Source organism: Tribolium castaneum, chromosome 3, assembly GCF_031307605.1.
Source record: "Tribolium castaneum strain GA2 chromosome 3, icTriCast1.1, whole genome shotgun sequence".
In the NCBI taxonomy this organism is placed as follows: Eukaryota; Metazoa; Arthropoda; class Insecta; order Coleoptera; family Tenebrionidae; genus Tribolium; species Tribolium castaneum.
The window spans coordinates 14577577-14590580 of record NC_087396.1 but is presented as its reverse complement, the minus strand read 5'-3'; the positions used below and the strand labels follow the sequence as shown (position 1 = coordinate 14590580).

The 13004-nt window shown below is 35.5% G+C and overlaps 2 protein-coding genes across 4 annotated transcripts in view; both read left to right on the top strand.

Annotated features, from left to right (window-relative positions):
* LOC664460 (hemicentin-2) overlaps window positions 1–13004 on the top strand; it is a 229093-nt gene that overhangs the window by 11086 nt on the left and 205003 nt on the right. The window lies entirely within an intron of this gene.
* On the top strand, window positions 6046–11604 carry LOC135265650 (uncharacterized). Of its 3 annotated transcripts, none has more exons than XM_064355561.1 (2): window positions 6046–9407; window positions 9469–9654. In XM_064355561.1, exons 1-2 carry the CDS (start codon window positions 6513–6515, stop codon window positions 9508–9510), a joined length of 2937 nt encoding a protein of 978 aa, XP_064211631.1. In that variant the 5' UTR covers window positions 6046–6512; the 3' UTR covers window positions 9511–9654. The 3 variants fall into 3 exon arrangements, with proteins under 3 accessions (XP_064211631.1, XP_064211632.1, XP_064211630.1); XM_064355562.1 differs by lacking the exon at window positions 9469–9654 and adding an exon at window positions 11405–11604 and having other exon boundaries at window positions 6052–8156; XM_064355560.1 differs by having other exon boundaries at window positions 6069–8156; window positions 9192–11604.

The window sequence follows — 13004 nt, the reverse complement described above, 5'->3', positions numbered from 1 at the left end:
ATTTGCAACTTTTTACTAAAGACGGTAAAGAAAAAGCTGTAGTTACATTGAATAATAAATTTAAGTTGATTTTACCAGATAGATTAGCTAAAAGGGGTGACGAACTAATAGGCTATATGTTAGAATATGATTTAGTTATGACTTATAATGGTTTGATAGATGTGAAAAATAAAGCAGGATTTACATATAAAACTCATGATATTAGATTTAAAAAAATGGACAAACGTCCTGATAAAACAAACAAATATCCTGATGAAACAAACAAACATCCTGATGAACATCCTGATGAACATCCTGATAAAACAACCGAAAGAATAAAATATCACATTTATCAATGCTGTAATTGCAAAAATCTTAATAAAAAACCACTGAATGATACGAAACCGTTTAAATGTGTTATTTGTCGTTCTAAAAATCATACAACTAAATGTTCTTATACAGAAAAATATTTATTCTTTGATTATGAAGCGATGCAAGAAACAGGCAAACACATCGCTAATTTAGTTATATCTCACGATTTTAGCGGAAATGTTAATTCTTTTAAGACTAACGAAGATTTCTGTAAATGGTTAATTTCTAGAGGTGATAAAGGATGTACAGCTATTGCTCATTATTCTAAAGGTTATGATTCTTACTTTATTCTGAAATATTGCGTTGAAAATGGTATCAAACCTTTCTGTATATATAACGGATCAAAAATAATGCTAATGGAAATAAAACCAATTAATTTAAGAATTATTGATAGTAGTAATTTTGTTCAAGGACCTTTAAAAAATTTCCCTAAAACATTCGGTCTAAAAGAACTTAAAAAAGGATATTTTCCACATTTCTTCAATACTACAGAAAATCAGAACTATATTGGAAAAATACCTGATACAAAATACTATGGGGTTAATTCTATGAAACCAAAAGAAAGGGAAGAGTTCTTAGAATGGCATAAACAAAAAAGAAAAGAAAATTATTTGTTTGACTTTAAAAAAGAACTTTACGAATATTGTAATTCTGATGTTGACATATTAAGAAATGGATGTCTTGAATTAAGGAAACAGTTTCTAGAAATAGCTAACATAGATCCATTTAGATATGTTACAATTGCAGGGGTTTGTATGGCTATATATAGATCAAAATATATTAAGAAAGATACAATAGCTGTTGTTGATAATCTGAAAGATCAATATTCTCAACAATCAATTTCATGGTTAAATAGTTTTCATAATCCAAATATAAAACACGCATTGAACAATGGTGAAGTGAAAATATGTGGATCAAAAGTTGACGGGTTTGATGAAAAATCCAATACTGTTTACCAATATCACGGTTGTTTTTGGCACGGTTGTACAAAATGTTATAGTTCAGATTTTCTTAATAATAAGAATAAAACAACTATGGAAGATCTTTATGAGAAAACAATAGAAAGAAGCGAGCAAATAAAAAAAGGTGGTTATAACTTAATAGAAATGTGGGAATGTGAGTGGACAAAGTCAAAAGAATATAAGAAAGAAATGAAACAAATTGAAGAAGAAATTAAGGAATTGGAAGAACTTAATCCTAGAAACGCATTCTTTGGTGGAAGAACGAATGCAACAAAATTGCGCGTTAAAAGAAAGAAATTGAAATATATAGATATTTGCAGTTTATATCCAACAGTACAATGTTACGATGATTATCCAATTGGACATCCTACTAAAATATTCAAACCTCGTACGTATGATCCTGAATGGTATGGATTAATAAAATGTGCAATTTTACCACCAAAAGGTTTGTATCACCCCGTTTTACCTGTTAAAAATAAAAACAAATCTGGTGATGAAAAGCTAACATTTCCATTATGTCAATTGTGTGCAAAATTAAATAATCAAAAAGATAAATGTTCTCATACAGAATCTCAAAGAATTATCAGAGGAACCTGGTGTACCAACGAAGTAAAAAAAGCAATTGAAAAGGGGTACAAAATAATAACTATTAATGAGGTTTGGCATTTTTACGAAAAATCATCAAATTTATTCAAAGGATATGTGAAAGCGTTTATGAAAATTAAATTAGAAACAAGCCCTTGGCAGGATGATTTTGAATCAGAAGAAGAATATAGAAAAGCTGTAAAAGAAATTCTAGGTATTGAATTGGGTAAAATAGAAAATAATCCTGGAAAGAGAGCTGTTGCGAAAATATGCTTAAATTCCTTATGGGGTAAATTTGGGCAAAGACAAAATATGGGTGTAACAGAATATGTTACAGATGATAAAAGATTTTATGAAATTTTATTAGATGGCAGCCTTGATAATATACATATAATCGATATAAATGAAAATATGTTACAAATTGATTATACTCGTAAAAAAAAAGATCACTATATAGAAAATGATTTCAATACCAATATATTTATAGCTGCTTTTACAACTGCAAATGCTAGACTAAGATTGTACGAAATGTTAGATAAATTAGGAAAAAGCGTAGCATATTATGATACAGATAGTATTGTATATATAGATGATGGAAAAAACACTGTTAAAACAGGCTGTCTATTGGGAGATTGGACAGACGAATTAGGTAAGGATGTATGGATTGTTGACTGGTTATCAACAGGTCCTAAAAGTTATTGTTATAAAACAAACACAGGTAAAGTTGTTTGTAAAATAAAAGGATTTACGTTAAATTATGAAACGTCCAAAAAGATTAATTCCGAAAGTATAAATAATATTTTAGAAAAGAAAGCCTGGCGAAGCCAGTCCAGAGGTCACCAAAGGTTCCCGAGGGAATCGAAAGATTCCGGAGGCGAAGCCGAAGACAAAAAAATCAGTACACAATATAATCGAATTACCAGAGATACTAAAACTAAGGAACTCTTAAATAAAATCGAAACAAAAGAATTTGGTTTTGTTTATGACAAGAGAGTTATTCTAGAAACCTTTGATACAATACCATTTGGATATTAATCTATTAATTAATCACATTATTTATTTAAATAAATGGAAAACGTTGTAGACAATTTATGGCGTATTGATGAAATGCCTGTAACCGATGAATCAACAAAAAGTTATACTTACAATGAAATAAGAGAAAGTAATATCAATGTGAAAGAACTTGAACAGTATACGCTCGAAACTAATATAAGTGGATGGAAACATTTATCAGGTGCTTATATTTTTGTCAAATCTAAAATTAAAAACAATCCAAATAATTATGCAACTATATCAAATAATGGGATAAATGATTTTGACTATGTGAGGCTATTCTATGAAGAGGTATTAATAGAAGAAACAAATTATGTTGGCGTTGCTACGTTAATTTCAAATCTGATTGAATTTTCTGGAGACGTTTCTGATACTTCAGCATCACAATTGTGTTGGTATCCAGACACAGCAGATTCAGCAGATACGTCTCAATACAAATATGAGGCGCAAGATAAATCGGTAAAATTTAAAGATTTAGACGTTGATATAAAAACTATTATTTCAAAAATCACAAATAATTCTGCATCCAATAAAGGATATTTAGAGAGATGGTTGTTAACAAAAGATGAAAAAACTATTACAAAATTTATACCTTTATCTAAAATTTTCCGGTTTGTACGAGACTGTAACAAAGTTTTGAATGGAAAAATTCGTATCGAATTACGTAAAAATAGGGTAAAAAATATATTACACGCTAAAGTTGATGGAAATTATGATTATGAAATATCTGATATTAGTTTGTGGATCCCAATAGTTAAGCCCTCATTAGAAACTGAAAAAATGTTATCTTCATTATTAGTTAGCAAATCTAACTTTCTTTGTGGATGGAATGCGCTTAACTGTTACCGTAGTAATTTGTGGTCTTCTGGAAGTGGAAACTGGCGCGTTGTAAATAATCAAAATAAAATATCTAGAGTTTTTATAGTGTTTTCTAGAGCCGAACGAAACGATAATTTTACCAAGTCACTGATGATTTTTGATAATATGAATTTAGAAAGAATAAATATTAAAATCAATGGTACCCAACATCCTACTTATGAATATCAGGTGAATAATAGGGATTTACAACGCTTGTATGCAGCATTCCTTTCATGTAATTATAAAAAAGATTTGGATGAAGGCACGTGTGTTAGCTATAAAGATTTTTGTAACCTTTATTTAGTTGTTGCTTTTGATGTAACAAGAGAAAATGATGAAAATTTATTTAGTAAAACAAAATCATCTGAACTAGAAGTTAATTGGACATTAAAAGATTATCAAAATGTTAATTACTACATATATGCTGTAGTTGAATCTCAAAGAATTGCAAATATGAATATTATAGATGAAAAGATTTACTTGGAAATGAAGTAGAGGGTTTTTAATTTAAATAAATGACTGGCAAGGCCAGTGGGTCGAAGACGACGATGACTGAACCGAAAACAATGAATGATTATAGAGTATATTTATCACCCAATCAAATAAAGAAACTCCAAAGTTGTAAAGAAAAAAGAATAGATTGTAATATAAGATTCGATTTAACAGAAAGACCTAATAATACTATTAAATTAAGAGAAAATCAGATTGATGAAATTAAAAAGTGTAAAAAAGAGAAGAAAAAATATTGTAATATAAAATTTTCTCCAACACAGATAGGTGGATTTTTACCTGCTTTAATTCCTGCAGCGTTAGCTGTAGCCAAAGCATTGGGGTTAGGTGCTGCTGGTTATGCTGGTACTAAATTAGCACAAAAAGCTTTTGGAGATGGTATAAAAAAAAAGACGACGAAGGCATATGGACAAGGAATAAAATTGATAGGAAAAAGGGGTTAAGTAATATAGAAATATCTAATATTATGAATGAGTCGAAGACGAATCCGGCTTTGCCTCATGAAGCTACGCGAAATTTTCGAGGTGTTTTTGCAATTGACATGTTACCAAAAAAAATTAGAAAAGATGAATCAGGTATAATTAATTTTCAACCCTCTAATTGTTATGGCTCACACTGGGTATGTTACATAAACAAACCATATTTAAGAAATATTTTATATTTTGACAGTTTTGGAATATCTCCACCAGAAAAAATTAAAAAATATTTACTAAGTAGTGGAAAAAATATTGCGTGGAATAGCACGCAGCTACAAATGAATTCTTCTGTTTTATGTGGTCATTACTGTATATATGTGATAATTAATGTCAACAGAGGCAAAGATTTTTATGATATATTATATTCTTTTAAACAGATACCGTGTCGTTTAAATGAGAAAACTACTATTTCAATATGATTCATCATGAACGTAATTAAAAAAAATATATTATCTATATGTTATAAATGGAAACATATCTACAAAAACGCTTGTATGTATACAGAAAAAGTTACTTATATTTTTATAAAATTGGAATCGGATTATCTATTAGTAAATTATTATTTAGTGTATCGGGATTATCATCGTTAGCACTACCTCCACTAGTTTGTTTATCTCTTGGCGCAGGGGTAATAGAAATCTTAGATAAGAGGTTAAAAATATCAGAAAGAATTGAAGAATATAAGTTGGTTTATAAATTTTATCGACAGTTATTGCATTTATATAAGGCTGATAAAATAAACGAAAAAGAAATAAATTTACGTGAAGAGGAATTTGTCAGTAATTTTAACTATTTTCCTAGAGAGAAATACCTAGAAAAAGCCCACTTAAACGGTAATTGATGATTTTTGTTTAAATTCGGACGAATGGGCGAGACCTCATGAGCGTAGCGAAATTTACACTATTAAATGAAATATTATATTATTCTTTTTCTATTTTTCGCTACTGTAAAAACTTCAGATGAGAGTTCAGCAAAGCCTTACGATGAATCGAAGATTCAGAGTTATTTAGAACAATTTGGCTATTTCGCGTCAGTATCTACAAAACCTGGCAATGCTGAATCATTAATAGAAATAAATGAAGCATTAATTAGATTTCAAGAATATTACAGTTTACCTGTTGATGGAACATTAAATCAAGAAACACTTGATTTGATTAAACAGCCGAGATGTGGAAATAAAGATAATCCAACAGCTTATAGAGTTCATTATCAAAAATGGAATAAAACAAATCTTAAATTGTTAAGTGAAGGGGGCGCTGTTGGTGAAGTTGGCGGGAAATGATGACGCGTGAGGCGCGTACGGGCAACGCCTAGTTAGTTGGAAGGACACTGTGGTAGTGTCAATGTCGTTGTTGAATCTAATTTGCTAATAAATTAGTTTTTGGGTGAATTCCGAGTTTCATTTACAGAGCAGCGGTAGGATATTGCTCAAATAATCGTTTCCGATAGAGAGTGGTGAATTGTGGTGATTTTGTGAGGAATTTGTGGGTCGCCAAGGCAAGGGCCAAAAATTGAAGTTTTGGGAATCTGTACCGTTTCATTCGTAACAAAATTGTGTTTTACGACTTGAAATCGAACAAATCAATCGGGTGCTAGCCGAATTTATCTGGTTTTTCTGATTTCTGACGAGTTCTAGGAGTTACGCAACCACACGCTGTCAATTTTCATTTGGGTGTGGCTCAAAAGGCGCGAAAAGTTTTCTGGTGAGATTTTCGCAATGGGGCGTCACAGGTACCGAGGAAATGTGGACTCGGACGACTCGGACTCAAGTGACGATGAGCCACGGCCGAAAAGGTCCGCGCCTGGGGTCTCCACTACAGTAAATTCACCCCCAGTTTCGGCCGAGTCCGCTAGAATCGCGAGACTTGAGCAACTTGTGGAAAACTTGAATCGACGTTTGCTAAACCGCAATTTTGAGCACACATCAGGACAAGTTGGCATTAAAAGTGACCTGATTCCTGAATTCGCTCCAGGAAACCCCAATTTTAGTACCACTAAGTGGTTGCATAAAATTGACCAGTTGGCTCTCGTGAACGGTTGGGACGAACGTACAACGATTTACGGCATGATAAGTCGACTCAAGGGGTTGGCCAAGGAGTGGTACGACAATCTCGATCCCTCAGCATACGACCGGAGCTGGGATGAATGGAAACGTTTGTTACAAGCCACCTTCCCCGATCACCACGATTATGCTTCCACACTTCGTAAGCTAGTGAATAGGGTGAAGGAAGATGGTGAAACCTGGGCACAATATTATTTTGGGAAATTAAATCTGTTGCAGGCTTGTGACATAACAGGAACAAATGCAGTCTCCTGTCTTATTGATGGAATCACTGACGTGACTCTCAGAAATGGGGCTAGAGCAGGGCGTTACGTTACACCCGAAAGCTTGTACGCTGAGTATTTGTCGACTCTGAGATCCGAAGGTGACAAGCGGGATACGCTCGCAAAGCAGGCGCCTCGGGAAAGGAGGAGGTTCCTTCCAAGTCGAGTCGAAGCACAAAAACTGTATTCGTCAGTTCGGTGTTACAATTGTCGTAATCGAGGACATGTTGCGACAAAGTGCCCGAAACCAAAAATTGAGTGCAAGAAATGTGGTCGCATTGGACATGTGGATGCTGAGTGCCAACGTGGTAACGTAGTAAAAGAAAACATGTCTAAGCAGGCACTAACGACAAGTGTAGCTGACGCAAGTAATAATAAGAATTATTACATAGACATTAAGGTCAATGGTAAGCCGACGCGAGCTTACATTGACTCAGGAGCTGAACCGGTCCTTGTCAAGCAAAGTGTTGCTGGAGAATTGGGACTGATGTGGCAGCCAAGTTTACATTTGATTCGTGGTTATGGCCAGGGAATCACCAAAGTGCATGGGGGAGTCGAAGTAGAGCTAGAAGTGGATCTTGTCAAGGCAAACGTAAAAGCTTTGATCGTCGAAGACAGTGCACAACGTGTGCCTGTCATAGTGGGACAGACCTTCCTGAATGCGGGTGCTAATACGATTATAGCAAATGAGGAATCTGTGAGAGTAGTTGACGGAAACAACGAATCGATCCAAGCATTTCTAGGCCAACTTCCGACACGAAAAGTTGCACTTTGGGCGGAAGAGGAAACAGTGATCCCTCCTCAATCCATTGGTTGCATACGAATCAAGGCAAAAGACGATGGGTGGAAAGGAGCTTATTACGTTGAAGGGTGTCAACGTCCGAGACCAGGGTTCGAACACGTTGTTCATCGGTGTGTCACATGTGATGGAGGCCTAGTGACCGTTCGCAATCTATCGCACCAAGATCTGGTCTATCGAAAGGCGCAAATCGTTGCGAGAGCTGAGCCTTGCGAGCAGGAAAGGACAGCTACGACGGTGAGTGTCTTTTCTATGGGGAAGATTGAGGTAAAGAGTTTTCAACGGTGGGAACTTCTTACACAAGTCAATAAGAATCTAGACCCGGCTCAGTTCGAGCAATTGTTACAACTCGTTAACGAATTTCGAGATTGTTTTGCACGAAATGTAGTGGAAATAGGTGCCACAACTGCGGCAGAAATGAAGCTAACTTTGACTGATGATAAACCTGTAATTTATCGTACTTATCGGTTATCGCATCACGAAAGAAGAATTGTTCGAGATATAGTAAATGACTTGTTAGGTAGCGGAGTCATACGAGAATCAGACTCGCCATATTCGAGTCCCATACTGTTGGTGCGGAAGAAAGATGGGCAATACCGTATGTGTGTTGACTATCGGCAATTAAATTCGAAAACAATCAAAGATCGCTTTCCGTTACCACGAGTAGACGAACATTTGGATAAACTAAACGGTGCAAAGTTTTTCACCACACTAGATCTCGCGAGTGGATACTATCAGATCCCAATGGCCACCGAATCGATTCCAAAGACAGCATTTGTTACGCCTGATGGGCATTACGAGTTTGTCCGCATGCCTTTTGGTCTAGCTAACGCTCCGGCAGTGTTTCAGCGAGCTATGAATAAGGTGTTGGGTCCATTACGGTTTCAGACCGCTTTTTGTTACATAGATGATCTTCTGATACCTTCCAAAGACTTTGAAACAGGTCTTAACAATTTACAAACGGTGTTTCAATTGCTTCGACAGTTCGGATTGACTCTAAAGCTGAGTAAATATTGCTTCTTTGGAAGTCAAATAGAGTATTTAGGGCATGAGATCAGTGCGGAAGGCATTAAGCCAGGCGAGACAAAAATCAAAGCGGTGACAGCCTTTCCCAAACCAACAGACGTACACAAACTTAGGCAATTCTTAGGTTTGTGTGGGTACTTTCGAAAGTACGTGAAAGATTACGCAACAATAGCAAACAGTTTGACGAGTCTCCTAAAGAAAGGCAGTGCATTTGTTTTGGAAGAAGTACAAGAACGGGCTTTTCAGACTTTAAAAGACATCTTGACGAGCAGACCAGTTCTTGCAATTTACGACGCGGAAGCTGAAACGGAGTTACACACTGACGCTTCTAAAGTTGGAATTGGTGGCATTCTGTTGCAACGACAAGGTGATGGATCTTTGCGTCCAGTTATGTTTTTCAGCCGACAGACGACCAAAGAGGAACAAAGGTACCACTCGTACGAGCTAGAAACGCTAGCGGTGGTCTGTTCTCTCAAACATTATCGAGTATACTTGTTGGGGCTTCAATTCAAGGTGATCACAGACTGTAATGCTTTACGAACAACCCTTACCAAGAGAGATTTGATTCCACGAATTGGGAGATGGTGGTTGTTGACTTCTGAGTTCGACTTTACTGTAGAATACAGACCTGGCAGTAAAATGAGTCACGTTGACGCTTTGAGTAGAAATCCGGTATTAGATCCTTCGGAGCCTTCAGTGGAAGTCTTGCATATTAATGTTAACGATGATGATTGGATTTTAGCTGTTCAAATGAAGGATGCGAGATGCGCATTGTTGAAGGAAATATTGGAAAAATCACCGACGAACGCTGAAGAGCGTGCCATTCACAAAGAGTATAAACTAAAAGATGGTCGAGTATTCAAACAGACTGAGTCAGGATTAAAATGGGTCGTACCAAAAGCGGTAAGACGCCAGATTTTATTAGCACACCACGATGGAATTGGCCATTTATCGAATGAGAAAACTTTGGCATCTGTGTCGAAATCTTATTGGTTTCCTTCAATGCGGAGGTATGTTCATAAATATATTTCTAGCTGCTTGGAGTGTCTCTACAATAAGGAAGCCGGAGGAAAACAGCCAGGATTTTTGAATCCCATACCTAAGAATTCGCAACCATTTGACACATTGCACATGGATCATTTGGGACCATTTGTAAAGAGCAAATCACATAATTCTTATCTTTTAGCTATTATCGATGCATTTACTAAATTTGTCTTTCTCAGGGCCGTGCCTAATACTAAGGTGGGCCCTGTTTTATCATTTTTAGCTTCTCTTACAGGAATGTTTGGTGTACCTAAACGTATAATAGCCGATCGTGGGGCTTGTTTTTCTAGCAAAAAGTTTAAGACACATTGTACCGATTTAAACGTTAAATTAGTACTAACCGCGACTGCCACACCACGGGCTAATGGCCAGGTGGAGCGATTAAATCGTACGATTTTATCTCAGCTTGCTGCTAGCTCGAGAGAAGAAGAGAAATGGGATGACTTTGTGAGTAGAATTAGTTGGGCTATTAATTCTACGCCGAATTCGACTACGGGCAAAAGTCCATACGAATTGTTGTTGGGGTATACACCTCGACATGCTAATGACTCAATCCTCACCAACGTGGTGACAGAGGGTGTTCATGATGGTGATTTGCCACGGACACGAGCAGACGTTGCTCAGCGTGTCGAAAAGGAACAGCAGAAGCAAAAAGAGCGTTATGACAAGCGACGCTGTGCCCCAAAGAGATTTAATGCAGGTGATCTCGTGTTGGTACGCACCACGCGAGCTTCAAACGAGGGCAAAAGTCGGAAGCTGTTACCTAAATATTCGGGACCGTACCGAATTCAGAAAGTGCTCGACTACGATAGGTACGTCGTGACAGACATGCCGGGGGCGACGCGTTCCCAAAAACGATATGAGGGTGTTCACTCAGTGGACAAATTGAGACATTACGTTGTCGCCACGACGAGTGGAGACGAAACAATAGGCGATGTCAGTGACGAATGACTGAGTTCGCTGTGAAGCTGAGTGAAGTTCAACGTGAACTCACGATTTTGGGCCCAAATGTTGTTTTTAAGCGCTTTACGTTGAAACTCATGAGTTAATGATTTGTTGTTGTTGTTATTGTTCTTGTTCTTGTTATTGTTCTTCTACTTATTCTTGAGGTTACTGATCTTGTTGGTGTTGGTGTTCTTATTGTTGTTGTTGTTGGTGTTCTTATTGTTGTTGTTGTTGGTGTTCTTATTGTTGTTCTTAATTAATTCTCAACGTGAGAAACACGATTATGGTTATTTTCAGATTCATTCTCAACGTGAGAAACACGATTATGATTATTTTCAGATTCATTCTCAACGTGAGAAACACGATTATGATTATTTTCAGGTTGTTTATAAATAGTTCTTAAGTGGGACTCGGGCTGTAGATGTATACTACGGCTCGGATACATGGTATTGGTTAATTACTTGTTTTAGAAACACCGGTGGTTCCCCGAGGACGTGGAACACGGAAGCGTGGCCGACTGTTAAGTGAAGGGGGCGCTGTTGGTGAAGTTGGCGGGAAATGATGACGCGTGAGGCGCGTACGGGCAACGCCTAGTTAGTTGGAAGGACACTGTGGTAGTGTCAATGTCGTTGTTGAATCTAATTTGCTAATAAATTAGTTTTTGGGTGAATTCCGAGTTTCATTTACAAAATGGTATTTTTCGTTAGCTACGAACGAGATGAAAGAATTAGCACAAAAAGCCTTTGATCAATGGGAATCTGTTTCAAATTTAAAGTTTGAGTACTGGCACAGCCAGCCCAGCGCCGTAGGCGAGTACAATAGTGTTAAACCGGACATACTTATTTCATTTTCTAATACGCTGTTTCAACATAATCATAATTCACGGTGTCAAAAAGGAATATGTTCTAGCAGTTTTGACGGAAAAGGTAATGTCTTAGCACATGGCTTCTTTCCAAATAATGATGAATGTCTAGGAATTCATTTTGATAAATCAGAAAATTGGTATTTTGGTGAATCAAGTAATACACCTGATGATCAAACTAATTTTTATACAGTATTATTACACGAAATCGGACATACATTAGGTATTGAGCACTCTGCCAATAATAATTCAATTATGTACGCGTATTATAAAGGTGATATTGATAAATTAACTCGAGACGATATGTGGGCAATTCAATATTTATACGGAATACCTGAACGGTCAAAATATGAATCAATACCAACTACAACTACCACAACTACTACATCTACCACAACTAAAAAACCTATTACTTTGACTCCTAGAAAGACTGATTCATTACCTGATTTATGCAGCTTAAGTGAAACTATTAACACATTTTTAATAGCAAATCATAAATTATATATTTTCTACAAGAAATATGTCTGGATTGTTAATTTAAAAGACATGAGCTATGATAATAAACCAAAATTAATTACAGATTATTTAACTTTTTTACCAGATAATTTTCAAGAAATATCACAAATTTATCAGAGACCAGATGGAACTATTTTGTTAACAACAAACAACTTATATTATATTATTGATTTTCCTAATTTCGTTGTTAAAAACGGTTATAATGGAAGATCTATCACAAGTTTGGGTGTTCCTAGTGGAAAGAAAATTAATGCAATATTTAGTACTTATTCTGGTCAAACTTATATATTTTATGACAACACAATGTTTATACAATTTGATGAATGTCTGCTTAGACCTAAGAAACATGGTATGATAGCTGAATTGTTTTCTAGTATTCCTTCTAATGTTGACAAAGCCTTTAGATATATTAATGGAAAAATTTATTTCTTTAAAGACAATAATTACTACGAGTATCATGAATTTTTGCAAACGACAAAATCGTATAAATTTGATTTATCTATTTTTGAAATTAAATGTAGTATTATAGATAAGATTATGATTTTACTAAATAAACTTAAATAATTTTCAATATAAATGGATAACAAAATAACTTTAATTTTAAAAGAGAACGGTAAACCTTATCTTTGTTATAAAGTAAACGAAGAAGAAACTAAAATTGATCTAACTCCAGATGAAGAAATTGAACTACT